Source organism: Tympanuchus pallidicinctus, unplaced genomic scaffold (genome assembly GCF_026119805.1).
Source record: "Tympanuchus pallidicinctus isolate F22 unplaced genomic scaffold, pur_lepc_1.0 scaffold8, whole genome shotgun sequence".
Lineage (NCBI taxonomy): Eukaryota > Metazoa > Chordata > Aves > Galliformes > Phasianidae > Tympanuchus > Tympanuchus pallidicinctus.
In genome coordinates this window covers 13,225,468-13,243,382 of record NW_026294802.1, presented here as the reverse complement: position 1 = coordinate 13,243,382, position 17,915 = coordinate 13,225,468, and the positions used below count along the sequence as shown (strand labels likewise).

General features: G+C 47.8%; 2 protein-coding genes across 2 annotated transcripts in view; both read left to right on the top strand.

Annotated features, from left to right (window-relative positions):
- MFNG (MFNG O-fucosylpeptide 3-beta-N-acetylglucosaminyltransferase) overlaps positions 1-17,915 on the top strand; it is a 194,203-nt gene that overhangs the window by 62,488 nt on the left and 113,800 nt on the right. The gene's annotated exons all lie outside the window — the stretch shown is intronic.
- Positions 13,397-16,491, top strand: ELFN2 (extracellular leucine rich repeat and fibronectin type III domain containing 2). Its single transcript, XM_052668721.1, has one exon. It carries the CDS (start codon positions 13,767-13,769, stop codon positions 16,191-16,193), a length of 2,427 nt encoding a protein of 808 aa, XP_052524681.1. The 5' UTR covers positions 13,397-13,766; the 3' UTR covers positions 16,194-16,491.

The following is a 17,915-nucleotide window of genomic DNA, read 5'->3' as shown; positions in this document are numbered from 1 at the left end:
CTCAGCTCAGCTGGCTTTTAACAAGATGAGTCCCCTCAGTTCCACTAGAGACAGAACAGCATCCAAACTGGGCTTAGCAACCTTCTTGCTTCAGCAAACTCTGCTTACAGCTGGGAGAGACAGATCCTTTAGAGAGGAGCAAAGCAATCAAAGCACATTTAGGACCAGGACTCCTGTCCAGCTGAGCTCAGAAATATGCTCGCTGGGACAACTGCCAAAAGGTCTCCACCAGCTATGCTTTGTGCTGGCCTTGGGCACTTCCAAAGTCAGTGATGTGCTTAGGAGAGAGATCTGTCTGCCTAGAAAGAAGAGTCTTTGGGAAGAGAGGAAGGTCTGCTGCCCCTGGAATGGGTGTGGGGCAGCCTCATGGAAGCAGGGAAAAGCCAGACTCGCATTTACTGCAGCAGCATTGCTTATGGACATCCTAGATCTGGATGCTATTACAGCCCTGGAGGATGACCTGCACCCCCTTTTCTGGCGATTGTGCTGGATCCATCACTTCTGCCTCCCCCAGCTCTGGTCGCCAGCAGCTTCATTAGGAATCTCAGTGTGTTCTTTGGTTGGATTTCCCCTGAGAATCCGATTTTAAGGCTCCCCAGTGATTGCTAATGTGTAAATACAGTGTGCTTCAGCATGGCGATGTGATTGCCCGAGTGGATTGGAGCTGTTAACTCCTCAGCATCTAAAGGGCCTCCCTACCTCTCTCTGTTCTGATAACCACTGTCTTGAACAAGGAGGTGGCTAGTGGGAGCTTACAGCCCTGAGTGGATGCATGGAACCAGAAGTCCCCTCCTTTTGCTGCGGAGGGGAGGAGAAGAGTGGCCCTGGAGTAGGCAAAAAGGGACATTTGATGATTAAATGCTGGAGCACAGCAGCAGTGTAAAAATATACATATATCACAAGCTTTAATTAACACAAGCAAAGGGAAAAGCAGGAGAAAAAAAGCCACTTTTTAAAGGTTTCATAGAGACTATAAACTGGCAGCGGAGAAAAAAAAAAGTAATACATGCAAATTAATGGCATAAATTTAAGGTTACTTAACTTCACAAATGTTAACAAGCTCATAAAAAAAAAAAAAGTTATTCTTTCCCAGTTTCCTGTTGCTGTTTGTTTAATTCTCTCCCTTTTTTTTTGTTTCCCCCGTTGAGAAGATTATATTTTCAGTATTCCTCCTAAATTAATTCTGGCTCTCTGTCTTCCTTCTCCCTCCCTCCTTCATCTCTGTCTCTCTCACAGTGTCTGCCTCCGTCTGTTTGCCTTCCTTTCCTGCCTATCTATCATATTCTTAATGTCCCCATCATCATAGTATCTAGCCTTGGATACAATACCCTCTCATTTCTCTTCCTTTCTTCTTCCCTGGCTCTTACACCCCCCTTCTTCTTCCCTGCTCACAATCCTCTCCCCTTTTCTCCTATTTTTTTTTTAATTTTTTTTCTACAGCAGTCAGTATAACTCCAGCTACACGCAGCACCGCCAATTTCCAAACATGCATTGTTCCCTGCCTCCAGCAGACAAAAGAAGGCAAGGAGCAAATTAAGCGGTCTCTGGCTGAACTGCTCGTTTATCAGCCACCCGAATGGCTGCCTGCTGCTGCGGGCTGGGGAGTTATCGACATAGGTGAGGGTGCGTGGGCAGGCTGTGTCAGAACGCCGCGGTCCCGCTTTGAAACAGCTGTCTCTGTTCCCCCTGCACCGTCCCCATTGTGGATAACAAAGGGCATGGCTGCTCCTTGCTGAGCCCACGAAGTCACAAGCCCCCGAGGTCATGGTGTCTCTGCGTCCCGCTTTGCTTACAGATAAAACCAAGTTTCAGAAACCCGGGCGGTTGCCTGTTTAGCTTTGCCTAAACTCGTTTCTCTGGAAAGAGGACATGAGCCTTTTGTTCTGCGTCTTTTAAAACCACCAAGGACACCCCAAGATGCATTATCCGTGACGTAACTTGTCCTATCCACGATGCTACGGCACTCTGTTCTCAGGCTCTTGTTTTCATTGCTTGAAGGGAGTTGGTTTTTTTCTTTTTCTTTTTCTTTTTTTTTTTTTTTTTTTTTGCTGGTTAAAAAAAAAATCTCATTTTGACTTATGGTCCAGACTGAGTCATAGGAAGACATCATTAAAAAAAAAAAAAAAAGAGGGGGTGGATATCATCATTTTTGGCCACAAGCCATCCCTGGAGCTTTCAAAGTAGCCTGTGAACATTGCTGCCGGCTCTGTGTCAGTACCACAGACAGCAGCCCTGGCCAATCGCTGCTCTCCTCAATGGCCCATTCGGCATTTTGAAATACTGGAGAGCAGATGAGGAAGTCAGCCTTTTATTCGGCACGGCAATCTTGGGAAAAGGGAGATGAAATTACAAGCTGGAGTCCCTGGGCAGCAGGGAAAACAAGAAAATCCAATCAAGGAAAAAAAAGAAAAAGAGAAAAGAAAAAAAAAAAAAGGAAAAAAAATCTCAGTTTCTCGAAGTGAGAGGAAGGATGTCAGTGGGTGGGTAACAAAGAGGCGAGGGAAAGGAAGAACAGAAGGAGAATCTGTTATGTTTGGAAGATGTGGGAATCATCAACACAGATGTTGCAGAAGAAAGAGATTGAGAAGCTGAATGGGACTTGCAGAGGTTCACTGTTGGGTACACGCTTAAGGACCTCACTAGATGGAAATCTGGATGTGGGAGCAAGAAATAACCATGCGGGATCCCCAGGCAGCATCAGTTTCTGTCCAGACTGACATCACAGGCTTTTCCATTGAACAAAATCACTGCTTTTCCTGGGTAGGAAATGAGTCAGGGTAACTTCAGATCTTAGCGTTTGGCCTATGCAGATTAAGAGTAGTAGTAAGGAATAAATAAAACATGGCATACTCAAGGGTGACTAAGGGCTGGAAGAGAAGCAGAGAACAGTGTAAGGGAAGGAAAAAGGACTATGGTGAATGGTGAGGGGGGGCTCCAGATGAATTGCTTACTAGGGATGTCTGATGAAGCCCTTTGAGAGACATTTAGGGGATGCAGCTTCATGCCTGGTCACAGAGCATGCATTTACTGGGATAAAGGACAAGGCATTCCCATGCCCATGGTAACTGAGTGATAGTGCTTTTTTTTTTTTCTTTCTTTTTCTTTTTCTTCTATCCTTCCAGCTTGTATACAGTCTGGAACAAAGTGTGTTTCTCACTGAGCATACTGACAGCACCTAGCAAACCAGATGCCCAGTACCAATTGCAGACTCATGCACTCTGCTACTACTGATCAGCAGTGAAAGAGGCAGAGCAGTGAATGAGATGAAAAAAGAAAAAGATTGAAATCTGGACTGAGTAAGAACAAAGGAAAGGGTGGGATGCTTTGAAAATCAAATTGTCCCCTACTTTTGATTGCTTCATACCTTGTTTTAGCTTTGGCCTACATAACTAAAATGAAGAATGACAAGGTGCCAGTAGAGACAGGTATTTTTTGGGTTATTTGCATGGATCATCCATTTGTTGCATGGCTGCTGTAGGAAATGCAACACCACGAGCCGACATATATAATTGTAGAGGGGGGGATGAATAAACGTGTTTCAAAGAACAAGGAGAATTTTAAATGTCAGCAAGGGGGTATATGACTCACTCATTGGGAAAATACTATTATTGGATACATAAGTAGGACTGTACAAAGCACTAAGAGGAGAGATGCTACTAGAAAAAAAGGAGAATTAATAAGTATAGGTAGCATTTAGATAAATGACAGTGAATGAATGAGGAGATGCAACACCAGCCAACACAGGGCCTAGAGTGAAAGCAAAGGGAGAATGCAGGATAAGAGTGGTGAAGGATGAAAAGAAAGCGATCATGGAAGACAAGGAGGAGCCCCGAGCACAAATATTTTCAAGAGTGTTTAATTATAATAATCGGTGCCAATGGCTGAAATGAACAATGAAGGGTAAAGGAATTTTGCATGAGTCCAAGCAAGGTACTGAGAATAATTGACTTATGCCCCTACTACCTTCACTGGCAATGTTGCAGGTTTCTTGAATCCGGAACACATCTAACTTGAAACTTATAGATTGCCTAATGCAGGGCACCATCCCAAAAGGCCTATCCCATAGGTTTAACTAGTCATTCCAGCAGTCTGAAATGCTACCTGCTAGCATGTCCTCCTAAGCAGAGCCCGAGAAGTGCATCCACTTCGTTGGTTGATTCTATGTGGTTTGCATCAGAGGCAAAGAGAGTGGCAGTCCTGGAGGAGGAGGTCTCAAGAGGCTTGGGTCCAGCTGGGAGCAGCGCCAATTGTATCACTGATTGTGAAACCCCAAATTTCCAGTGAGCTGCTTTTCTGGCTGGATTGAGTTGATGGAGTCTGTAGAGAGACAGATGTAGGTGGATAATGGTGAGAGGGGGTGGTGAGTAGCATAGCTACTGCCTCAGTGAGAGGGAAAGATGCCATGTAAGTACTGCCAGTTCCCATTCAGTGAGCAAGTGGTGAGTCAGGGGCAGATACTGACTCAGCAAGAAGGCGGCAGGCTGGGTTGGTGGCTAAAGCATCCTGGCCGGCTCAGCACACACCACTTGGCCACGCTGCTGCACTCAGCTCCCCATGGGAAAGGTGCTCCCACTTCTTTGTTTGTCCCCTGCCTGTGAAATCCCAGTGGCTGGGGCTTTGGAGAGGGCCTCTTGCCATGATTTCTGGTAGGATGAAGCAAAGAACATTTTTTCGTGGTGTGTTTGCTTGGCAATGATGCCTCTCTACAAGGGGTTATAGTAAGAGGGGAAGAATAAAAACAATTGATGGAGGTGGAGAGAGCCCTTCAGCCTGCCTCATCCCAAAGAAATCATTCGTGTAGGCAGGAAGTTGGTGAAAGGTGGGAGGAGGGAGAGAGAAAAGAAAGAAAGGAAAAAAGAAATGAGGTAGAAACGAGTGTGAGAGAGAAAATATTTGAGAGATGAAAAGAAATTACCATACGGCAGGATCCTGTTATTCAACCTAATTTTCAAAGGACCGCAGCTGTCGCACTGAGATAATCTGTTAATTATAACAGTCATTGTGTTTTGGCAATGGAAGAAAAAAAAAAAATGATTCTAAACAAGGCAAGGTAGTGGAGAACAGGGAGGGAAGGCGTGGCTGTGTCAAAATGCATGTCAGATGTTAGCTTGAAATATAGGTGGGTGAGCTGGCCAGGAAGAGGGTCTCTCCCAGTGGGGCTGAGGATGGAGAGGAGATGGAAGCAGCCATGTGGAAATGTAACATCCTGCCTAGTGTGGTGCTACTAGCTCTAGGCATGCACTGACCAGAGGAAGAGTTAGAGGTTCTGCATAGTCCATTAGCACGTGCTGCCACAGCTTATCGCTCTTGGGTTATCAGAAAGATTCTCCATGTCCTCCCACACCTTTTCTTCTGCTTCTGCTTCATGTCAGAAGAGAGGAGAGAGGTGTCACTGCTGGTGAGGGAACTTCTATCAGACCCTTGTTCAGGGGGAGGGTGGCCGGATGCTGAAAGCGTATTGAAGGATGCTAGAATGCCTATCACCAGCAAGAATCTGCTGGTGTGGAGGTATTCACTGGATGTCTGGCTGCTAGTGCAACCTGTGAAGTGATTTCAGCCAGCCCAGGACTTTTGTGATACTTATGCTCTGAGGCTCTTCCTAACTTCCAGGTTTGTTGGGGACATATTTAGTATTCAGAAATACCAGGCAGTTGTTTGACTTGAGTGGGGACATCTCTCAAATTACTTGTGAGCCAAACATTCGCAGCCAGCCCAGTGAAAACCAAGAGCTGCTTTTCTGTGATACAGGGCAGAAGAGTCAGCACAGGACAGCAGAGGAGCCATGGTGACCCTGAGGGGGTAGAGGGTCTTCACAAGAACATGACATGCAGCTGTGAATTTCTCCTGGCCTCATGCAGGACATGCTGCCCTCCCCTGCAGCCATGACTGGTACATGCCAATGCTCATAGCCTTCTCCCTACAGCAGGCAGCCTCTCATGTACACAGGCGCAGCACCCTGCTCCCTGCAGGGATTCACATCAGGACACAAATGCAAGATCTGTGCTTCCCTCATTTCCCACAGCACTTCTTGCATCCACACACACTCACAACCACAGCCATCTCCTGTTATCCACACACACCCACAGACATCCCACACTCCTGCCCCACTCCCTGCAGCGTTTCACACACAGCCAGCACTCCCACCCCATTTTTGATTCAGGCAAACACATGCACATGCACAGGCACTCCGGAGCAGCACTTTCCCCAGATTCCTATCACAATTCTTCCCCCCCAGGAGTGAACACTCACTCTGCTTCATAGAGAGATTGCCCCTACCTTCTCCCTCCTGGCTTGCACACCCACCTGAGCACCTGCAGCAATTCCTCCACATGCAGCCCACCTCCACTTGCAGCTTGGCGCCAACACTGCTACCCCATCCTTTGCAGTGACTCATGCACACACACATGGATGCACATGCACACACACGCAGATGCACACACAGAGCACACCTTGCTGCTGCCCTCCCATGGTGGGTCTCCACGGACAGACGCATGGAGCCCACGCTCCCTCCCTATAGCCAGAAGGAATTATTCCTCCACCCTTCCACTGCCAATGTCTGAGCTCATTGGGTGACAACAAGGAAAGTGATGTTTCCCAGGCCCTTCTTTCCCCTGAGGCGAGAGCAATGAAGGCGACTTTATCACTGCTAATATTTTTATGGGACCTGTAATCTCCTCACACCCTCTTCTTCTTGGAGAATGCTGTTCCCCAAGCCTAACCCCCCTGCACACGCTTTCGCAAGCTGTTGCTGTTGGCTGTCTGGGTGGTGCTGGCTCAATGCAAATACCCCTTAATCTTCAATAATCATATTAATATAAAAGGTAACCATCTCACTTTGGAAAAACAAAAGTGGCTCTCTGGCCTGCCAGGGAAGCCATGGCATATGAAAGACCTTTCTGTCAGTGTTTATTGCTTTAAAATGATTTACGTTTCTAAAGCTCTCTCTTTCCTTTCATGCTTCTGAGCTGCTTCATTTTCCTCCCCTGAGCTTTCCCATTCTCTCTTTCTTGCTGCCTAACAAATTAGGCATCTAATCGCAGTTGGGGAGGCACGATGGGAGGGCGGGGGGGATGGGAGGGGTATCTACAGCACTGTGCTGTTTTGTTCATGGTTAGACTTTGAGCTGTTCAGCCTTGCAAAGATTTGGGTTCAGTGTCTGTGGATTTGCTTGAACTTGGGTGCATGAGTATGATGGATGTAGCTCTAGGTCACCTCAACTCTTCTCATGCCCCAGACAGGACAAGGATCAGCAGGGATGGACAGCATGGCCTGGGCAGTCCCATGCCAATCCTTTGTGATAGGACTAGGGGAAATGGTTTCAAAATAGACAAGGGGAGATTTAGATTGGAAATAAGGAAAAATCTTTTTACAGTAAGGGTGGTGAGGCACTGGCACAGGCTGCCCAGAAAGGTGGTGGCTGCCCCATCCCTGTAGACATCCAAGGTCAGGAAGGAGGGGCTTTGAGAACCCTGATCTAGCTGTAGGTGTCCCTGTTCATTGCAAGGGGGTTGGACTAGATGAGGATTAAAGGTCCCTTCCAATTCAAATGATTCTATGATTCCTTGTGCAAGACACTGTTGGCCCCAGCTGGTGTTTGAGCTCTGCGAGCTCCCTTGCAGCATTTCCCTGTGAGAAGCAGCTGAGATGGTGTGTTGGTTTCATAGGCTTCCTCACCACTTTGTCCTTCTGGTGTGCCAGAGCTTTGGGCTTCCTTACATCATGGGGACAGCTGGAGTCTGGGTACTTTCTCTCTGCTCATGACTTTCAGAGCAGCAGAGCTGTGGATTTGTATGGTGAAATGAACCAGTCCAGAGTCGAACCACAGCATTTCTATTGCAGCAGAGCTCTGCCAAAACTCACAGAGCCTCTGGCACTGAGCAGCCAACATTCAGCAGGACTCATTGATAGCAATCCAGACCATGTAAGGGATGAAGGCTTTGACTGCTCAGTGACATGAAAACAGCTTTTACTATATGAGATTCCATGGTGGTTCTGTAGATAGTTGATTGTTGTTGTTTTTTTTTCTTTGTTCTTTTTACGCTTTTGCCTAAAGCAGCTTGTCTGTCCTCTAGACTTTTGAGCCTACAGGGCAAATTTCAAACAAATGTGATGAAGATCTCGGAGATGCTGAGAACTCTTTGTTTTTACATATTTTTATTTTTTATTCTTTTGCGGAAATAGTGGGATAAAATGGATAAAAGAGAAAGCTTTTCTTCCTTTCTCTTCATAGGTCATGTCAGATTGGGCTTTGGGCAACCTGGTCCACTGGAAGGTGCAGTGGGAACTGTATGATCTTTATGGGGCCTCCAACCCATACCATTCTATGATTCTATGATTCTATTAGGTAATAAAGAAACCTTCAAAGACCCCATTAAAAAAAGAGTTCTGCATGAGCTCAACCTTTAGTGGGCATCAGAAAAGCCAGAATGGAGGACATTTTCTCTCTCCCTGTTTTTCTCTTATGCAAGTGGCTTCCACATCACAAATCCTCAGGTATCAGGTTTTCTGTTGTCACTTCTTTTTTGTCTCAATCATCTTGGGGTTTCTTAGATGCCACTGGGCCCAGCCACAACTTCTTTACTGTGCAACATGATGTTAACATGATGTTAAATGGGAGCATCCCCAGAGGCAGTGGGGTGAGAGAGAAGGGGCTGCTGTTGGGTAGTGGCACACCCATGCTGCGTGTTTCTTCCATGGCACTGTACTTTCACCAAAGCCAAGGGCAAAAGCAAGGACCATCTCTGGCCATCCTGGTGGGAAGATGGAAGCACAGATATCTGAAGCAGCCAGAGATGCCAAAAGAGCATCGTGTATCATAGCAATTATCAAGCAGGCATGGATAGTACTAACCCCAAGTTCCAAGCCCCACTGGGAAAGGCAGCTCCCCTTTTTCTGGAAAGCTGTTAGAGAAATCTTGGAAGGACTTTGAAGCCAAGACAGCTAAGCATTTTAATGGTGGCGTTTGCACCCTGAGGCCTCCTGGCAGCATGCTGAGCTGGGAGGAGTGCAGATTCCCAGCCTCAGCACAAAGTAGAAGAAAGCAGCAGGAGCCTTGGCCTGGTTTCGGGGTGTCCCCAGAGGAGGCAAGAGTTTTTTAATGCATGCATTTCTAATGTAAGGCTCTTAGCACCGTTTAAGGAATGGTAGAACTAAGTGCTGGCTTTTTCAATGCACTGGGCCCCAGGAGGACAAAGCTGACAAGGTCAAGATTGCAGGCCCAAACTGCTGCTGTATGTGGCTTTTCTGGTTGTGTTTTCATGCCCTGCCCCCTAGATCTTGTATCCTCCCTCAGCCATGGTCCATCTACCTCCCAAACCCTCATGTGACCTCCATTCACTACATGAAATTATAGAATTATATAATCATATAATGGCTTAGATTGGAAGGGACATTAAAGATCAATGAGCCCCAAGCCCCTGTTGTAGGTAGGACTGCCAACTACCAACTCAGGCTGCTCAGGGCCCCATTGAACCTGGCCTTGAGCACCTCCAGGGATGGGGCACCCACAGCTTCTCTGGGCAGCCTGTGCCATGTGAGCTGAGGCACTGGAACAGCCTGCCCAGAGAAGTTGTGAAAGCCCCATTCCTGGAGGCATTCAAGGCCAGGCCCACATCATTCCTGTCCATAACTTCAGTATTTGTGTTTGAATCCATCCTCATACCTGGCTATCTAACTAATGACTGTATTCTTGTGTGACCTGCTGTGCCACTTCGATCTCTGAATCAAAGGGCTGTTCATGGCTGTCAGGATACCTATCTCCTGACTCAAATTCAGGACTTCCCCTACTACATCTTTCCCTAAACCTCCCTGTCCTCTCCTCTTCTGAACAGATGAAACATTCTTCTGGCCTTCATCTGTTCCTGAAACACTCCAGAGCAATGGAACACCAATAACCACTGAGGCATCTATTGATAGAGCATAAACCAGAGATGAATCACTGGGAGTTTTGAGCTGATGGGTTGACTTTGTGCCAGCCACGGGAGGGTGCAGCCATTCATGGACACAACGCAACCTCTATTCCTTGATGCTCCCACATCCATGAGGTTTGACAGAAGCCAAGGCAAGCTGTAGGAGCTATCTAGTGTTACAATGAAAAGTTCTGGAACTTGACAGCCAGGTGAACCCAGTAAACGGTGGTGGTATCCTTGCATCTACCTTATAAAACAGGTCCCGTGTCTCACTTTTTCATTTCACCTGTATATACAGCCTCCATCCAAGCAAGGCTCTCCACAACTCATGCCTACTCCTTCTTCAACTTATACCTAAGCTGTAGTTGCTTACCTCTGCTCTCCCTGCCCACCTCCATCCCAGTGATATCTTACTGTGTTGCCTGGGAAGCAAAGGATAGAAATAGCCAACTCTGCTGTCAGCACCTTTTGGGCCAGCAGTAAGGACATAGTGTTGCTTCCTTGTACTGCTGGTCTGTGACACTGTCTGATTGATGTTCATTTGGCTCTGAACAGCTGAGAGAGGGTATGGTGCTGATCTTCTGTCCCTGGTCTTCCCTTTTTTATGTCAGGGAGCACTGAAGTCTTCATGAAAGGCAAAGCAGGGAGGGCTGTGGTGGAGTTGGAGACTGGCACATCTATGGCTTTGCTGAGACAGGGACTGATGGTCCCAATCTGAGATGAAATAGAGTTCTTGGCCACGAGCAGGTGTGGTGAGGTTGCAGTTTGGGCTGCTCCTGGGGCCATTGAGATCAGTGAGACAGTGAGGATACAGGAGTTGTTGAGGAAAGAATGGAAGAGGTTTGCATATTTCTTGAATTACAGCCATCATGGGAACTCAAGGAAACCAATAAATCTGGCTTAAGGAATGATTTGGGCCCTTCTTTGGCCTTCAGCTGAAGCAAGGTTGCAGAGGTTGGAGGCGGACGGAAAGTAGGTCTTCTCTGCATGGCCCCTGTGTTTTCAACACATACCAGGAATAAATATCTTCATTTCCTTCCACTGCCTAACCCAGCCACCTCTTTCCAGGCCGCTAGAACATCTCCCGCTCCAAGCCCTCTTTGTGTTGCCTGAGCAGAATGAGGATGGGTCTCAGCAATTGGTGAGGCTGCTGAAGGGGCATGCATTCATGGTCCCAGTGTTGCTCTCTGTGCACCATGGACAAGCCACAGCAGGCAGTGACTACTTTAGCACAGCACTTGGAACAGCCTGTGCTGTTCCAGAAGGCAACAGAGGAAAGGGGCTGAGGGAACAAGACAGGGTACTGGACTGAGGGGAAAGCAGAGGTTTGTGGGTACCAATCTATGGAGAGCCAGATGTGCCTCCTCTCTGGTGCATTTGGGGCAGCAGTATCAGGAAATGAATTCTCATTGGATTATAAGGCTGAGAAACAAAGCAACAGACTGCAAAAACCCCTGCCTTCTGCATCAGTGCTGGCTGATGCAAAGCAAAGGACACGAGGCAGGAGCTGGAGGCCATCATATGACAACCACAAATGACTCAAGTTTAGCAGTCTCAGCTGTGGGGTACAAAGATTTTATCTTTTCTTTCAGTCTAGCTATTCTTCCCCCTCCTGTTCTCCATCTTGGCTTTCCTTTTTGGATTACTGAGTATTTAAGTGTTTCTCCGTGACACTATCTCTGATCCCTTAATCCAGCTGGCCTGGTAATTCCACAGACCCAAATCAGCTCAGATTTCTCCACAGACGTAAGCCTTGTTCCTCAAGGCTTCACTCCTCCTCCATTTATCTTCCTTCATTTTTCTTCTGCCCTCTGTGGCTCTATGCTAGAAATTGATTCAGCTTTTGCAGCAAAACCTTAAGTATGTTAAGTGAGCAACCTTCCCCCAAAATAAAACAGTTGAGAGGGAATCTTTATTCTTCACTAAGAACATTTATTTTCTTTTCTCTATTGTTTTGTTCCTGCTCCCCTCTCCTCCTTAGTTAAAAATAAAGCCCAGTGCCCACATTTTCTCTGCTGTATGAAATGATTTCCTCTGCACTGCCTGAGGGCACTCCTTCCAGGCTCCTTTTTCAGCACAGTGGGAGAAGGGCTGAAACCATGGCTGGAGGGAAGGTTTTACTCAAAGAGCTGGTGGATCCCCTGTCCCTAGAAATATCTAAGGTCAGGCTGGAGGGGCTCTGAGCACCCTGATCGAGCTGTAGGTGTCTCTGTTCATTGCAGTGGAGTTGGACCGGATGGCCGTTAAGTGCCCCTTCCAGCTCAAATGATTCTTTGATTCCAGGCTGCCCTTCCTAGTCAGGACCAAGAGCTTGCCCAGATCCCACATATACATTAGGACAAATGTCACTTTGCCCTTGATTCCTAGAAGGTGTCTGTTCCTGCAGCATTCATCGATAGGGTGGGCACAGCAGGAGGGTGGAGGCTGTATACCTTTCTTTGGTGGGTGGGGTGGATGAATGATGTCCTTTAACAATACTGCTAGCATTGTTAGTGGGAGACTGGAGGCTAGTATTTGACATGCTGCTTACATCTAGCTCCTCTGCATGCTCCAGCTGGGCTGGCTCACCTCAACAGCCTTGTCCCTGCACCAAAAGACAGGAAAATTTTTTAGAGCACAAGTGGTTACAAGTGCTTTGAATTATTTATCCCTCCTGCAGTAAGGAAGGGAGGAAACAAAAAAGTATTTTTTGTTTGTTTGTTTATTTGTTTTAATTTTGTTCTAGGGGTTGTATTCATTTTTATTGCTTCATGCATCCTGTGTATACATGATTTCCAGGCAGCTGAAAACCGTTGGCTTTAGCTGTGCTTGGGGCTTGCCTTTGTTTACACTAGGAGTTCTAAGCCAATTGCAATAGCAGCCGTATGTTTCCCAGCCTCCCTCCCCTTCCCCTTCTCCCTCCACTCCGCTGCCTTCCCCCACGTCCCTGGCTGTGATTACATTGCATAACAGAGCCTGGGTACCCTTCTGCATACCCTTGATATAAGATTATACGTCGTGAGAGTTCCCTTCTCAAAGGCTTATCAGCAAGGCAGGAGGTCCCATTCCCCCCTTGTGAGCACCCCCTGCAACTCTATCTTTTCACCATCTCCCTCTTCTCATGAAACCACATCCTCTAAATTCTTATTGCAAAGACCCCCTCCAACTGATGCCTCTTCTTGTCTCCTGTGTGCTTTCTTTTCCAGATTCCAGTGACAGATGGATCTCTCTCATGTGCACTTGCTCTTTCCCTCTCTGTATTTCTGTTTTCAACATGTTTGATCTGAAGCTCTGAAGCTTCTCAGAAGAAACCTGGGAGAAAAGAAAAAGGAGGAGGAACTGAAGGGAGTGTGAGCGACAGAGGAGGCAGCCTTGCCTATTCTTCCAAATCACACCGTGGAGGGGCGGGGGAAGACCCGAGGGGGGAGGGCTTGGGTTTATTTTGGGGTGGGTTCGGTGTGGGGGGCAGGTGGGTGGGAAGACATTGGAAAAGGCGAGAAAGTTGCTCATGAACATCGAAGATTTGTTTTCCTCCGTCTGAACTTTTGTTTAGAAAAGAAGCACAAGGTAGTTCTCTCCCGTACTGTTCATCCTTGGTCACAGTTGTTGGGTGTGCTGGAAGTAAATTGCATGTATACTCCCTGCTCCATGCTCCTGGCTTGACCCAGAGGGCAAGAAGAAATGATGATGATGGCACCCAATAGGACTGGGGTGCTCATGCACTTCCATTGCTAAGCCCCTAGTAATTGCCCCTTTCACCTTCCTGTGCCTCTTACTTTCCTTTTGCTGTGGTCCTGAAATTTGAATTTTTTGTTGTCTTTTTTTCTTTCTTTCTTTCTTTTTCTTTTTTTTTTTTCTTTTTTAACCTTTTTTGGTCTGATGAAGGCACCACTGAAGACCATGATGTGCCTGGGGTTTTGGGCAGCTGCTCTGCTCTGCTTGTTTTCCCCTGGCACCGTGCGGGGTGACTGCTGGCTGATTGAGGGGGACAAAGGCTATGTGTGGTTGGCCATCTGCAGCCAGAACCAGCCCCCATATGAAACCATCCCCCAGCACATCAACAGCACGGTGCATGACCTGCGTTTGAATGAGAATAAGCTCAAAGTGGTGCTGTACTCCTCCCTCAACCGCTTCGGCAACTTGACTGATCTGAACCTGACCAAGAACGAGATCTCTTATATTGAGGATGGGGCTTTCATGGGCCAGACAAACCTCCAGGTCTTACAGCTGGGCTACAACAAACTTACAAACCTGACAGAGGGCATGTTGAGGGGCATGGCCCGGCTCCAGTTTCTATTTGTGCAGCACAACCTGATTGAGCTGGTCACCCCTACTGCCTTCTCTGAGTGTCCCAGCCTGATTAGCATTGACCTGTCCTCAAACCGTCTCAGCCGTCTGGAGGGGAACACCTTCACCAGCTTGAGCAATCTTATGGTGTGTGAGCTGGCAGGTAACCCCTTCAACTGTGACTGTAGCCTTTACAGCTTTCTTAACTGGTTGGCGCTCTTCAACAATGTCACCAAGAACTACGACCGGCTCCAGTGTGAAACTCCACGAGAGTTTGCTGGGTACCCGCTCCTGGTACCTCGGCCTCACCACAACCGCAATGCCATCACCATCTTCCAGTCCATGTGCAGAGGTGGCACCATCCCCTCTCTCTCCAGGGTCAACCCCACTCCTTATACCCCTGACTCCCAGCGAGACCTGGACGAGGGTTCAGCCATCAGTCCTGGAGACTTCCTCTCTGTCAAGCCTCCAGCTTCTTCCACCACTGACTCCTCCTTCAGTCCCAGCATCAAGCTCCATGATGTCACCATCACTTCAGCCATCCTGATGGTAACCATCCCCATGCCCTACAGTAAGATGTATGTGCTGGTTCAATACAACAACAGCTATGTTTCTGACATTGCAACACTGAAGAGCAAGAAGGAATATGTCACTGTCAACAAACTGAAGGCACACACTGATTACACTTTCTGTGTGGCCTCCATCCGCAACAACAGACGCTATAACCACACTTGCTTGACCTTTGCAACCAGGAGCAAAGGCAGGGAAGACCCTATTTCCAGTACTTCCACCACCACACACTACATTATGACCACCCTGGGTTGTCTCTTCGGGATGGTCATTGTCCTTGGGGTGGTATACTACTGCCTGCGAAAGCGAAGGATGCAGGAGGAGAAACAGAAGTCCCTCAATGTAAAAAAGACAATCCTAGAAATGCGTTATGGATCAGATATTGATACCAGTACCATGGTCCATCCTTCCCAGAAACTGGGTGAGCCACCAGTCATCCCTGTCTCACGCATGTCCTCTATCCCTTCCATGATTGGGGAGAAGTTGCCCCCACCAAAGTCAATGGAGACTGGGATGGAGACCCCCAAAGTCACCACAAAAGGCAACTACATTGAGGTGCGGACTGGTGGTGGGGATGGGCTGGAACGGACCCCACGGGATGAGGACCTGAGGGAGCTTGACAATGGGCAAGGCTCAGCTGCTGAGATCTCAACTATTGCCAAGGAGGTAGACAAAGTCAACCAGATCATCAACAACTGCATTGATGCCCTCAAGCTGGACACAGCCTCTTTCCTGGGGGGTGGAACTGGCGTTGACTCAGACATGGCCTTTGAGTGCCAGTCCATACCTGCCAGTTCTTCAGGTGGGCTAGAGCGACCCAGCTTTCTTTCCCCACCCTACAAGGAAAGCTCCCACCACCCTTTGCAGCGCCAGCTCAGTGCTGATGCTGCTGTGGCCAGAAAGACCTGCAGCGTTTCCTCTAGTGGCTCCATCAAGAGCGCCAAGGTTTTCAGCTTGGATGTGCCTGACCACCCACCGCTGAGCAAATCTGACTCCAAATACATTGAGAAGGGCAGCCCACTCAACAGCCCTTTGGATCGTCTTCCCTTGGTGTCCCCGGGCGCCATCCACCACTTGGAAGTCAAGCCCTCCTACCACTGCAGTGAGCACCGACACTCCTTCCCGGCCCTGTACTATGAGGAAAGCGCAGACACCTTGAGCCAGCGGGTGTCATTCCTCAAGCCGCTCTCCCGCTCGAAGCGAGACTCCACATACTCCCAGCTCTCCCCCAGACACTACTTCTCGGGTTACTCCTCCAGCCCTGAGTACTCATCGGAGAGCACCCACAAGATCTGGGAGCGATTCCGGCCTTACAAGAAGCATCACAGGGAGGAGGTTTACATGGCAGCTGGACATGCCCTGCGGAAGAAAGTTCAGTTTGCCAAGGATGAGGATCTGCATGACATCCTGGATTACTGGAAGGGAGTCTCTGCTCAGCAGAAGCTGTGACTCTTCCCTACTCTTTCCAAGAAAACAATACAAAACAAGACCCCCTTCCCCAACAACCAGAAAAAAAAAAAAAAAAAAATGCCACTTGACTGTGAGAAATAAATCAACATCAAAATACTCCGACAAATACAAAACTGACAGAATCTTTTCTTAAAGTTTACAACAACAGAAAACTCTCTCTCTCTCTCTCACACACACACACACACAGACACACACACACAAGCCGAATTGTCTCTACTGTGTTACGGGGACCATTGTTCTGCCTGCAGATGACTGAGAGGAAAGTCCTGCTCTGACACTGTGGTAACAACACTGGAGTGTGTGTAGGTGGGACTGGCCTAGGAGGAGGTGGCAGTGGTGACCAGGGTGAGGCAGGGATGGACACTCACTGGGAATGGAACTGAGCTATGAATTACTGCTCTTTCTGTTTCTCTTTGCTGACTGAAAGCTGATTTTTCTTTTCGGTGGGAGGGGAGGACTTCGGTTTAGAAAGCTGCTCTGCCCACTTGATAAATCTACTGTTCCAAATTTTTCATCACACTAGTTTTCCCCCATTTCCTTTGGCAGTGGAAGCGTTTCTTTCTCACCCCTCACGTTCCAAGACAGGTAGGATTTGTTGGAAGAAGCTCTCTCCTTTTCCTTTTCCTCTTTCCTGTCCATCTCTGTTAGGGCTCCTTTGCACTTTTTAAATAAATACTGCATGAACTTCCATCCTCCTTGGAAGAAGGAGAGTGTGAAAGACAGAAGAAGGAAGACCTGACATGCAACAGGCTCTGTCCCTGTGCAGTTCTTCCCACTTCCCTTCTCCTACCATGTTGGTGATGAACACCAGTGATTCTGGAGTTACAGGCCTGCTCAGAGCCAGTTATATGCCTATCACTGAAGGGGTATGGATGTACTCTTTTGCACATCAAGTCAGTTCCTCAAGGAATGGTGGACAAGGAGGTAAGAAGGTCCAGTCTCTTAGAGGTGTAAAGGATTCTCATCTCCCCATGAGCATCACAGGTCAGAGGTCCTTCCCATCACACAAACCCATGACCTGGTCAGTAGATTGGCACACTCTTCTGCCCCTCTTACTATGAATAAGGGACCTGGAGAAGAGTTAAATAGAACAACTTCTGCACGAAGCTTCTGCAGCTCTTCCCAAGTGACTTGCATCACACTGGGAGCGGGGTAGAAGAGCATTAGCCATTCTCCTCTCTTGATTAAGGAGGGGTAGAGTAGGGGTTTTTGTGAAGAATAGAATTTCTGATGTTCAGAAGTCTACTCCTCACTGAATTGATAGGAAAGCCACAAAGTTTCTTCCACTTGAATAGCCCATGGGCACTTCAGCATGGGTAGGAGACAGCCTAGAGTGGAGGAAGGAGTACAGAAGAAATGTGAGAACGGGTGTGGGACTAGTCCAGTTAAGGACAGATTCAGGAGAAGCTCCCTTTGTGTTCATCTCATGTGCTGGGATAGGGAAGGTACCAGCCTCTGGATAGCAATGTTTTTCTGAATACCAAGAGACCCTCATGAGAGTCAGAGCAACTTATCACCTCCTAAGCCCTTCACCTCCTCACAGTTAGCTGTGACAGACTTCTCATTGGAATTCTTCAATTTCCTGGCAAAAAAATGAGTTTCCTTTACTAGCTCCCAGACTCTGACCTTTGGATAGAAGATCTGCCACAGAGTTAGGAATGAGCCTATTGCCCTGTATACTTCATCCTGTTAATAAGCAGC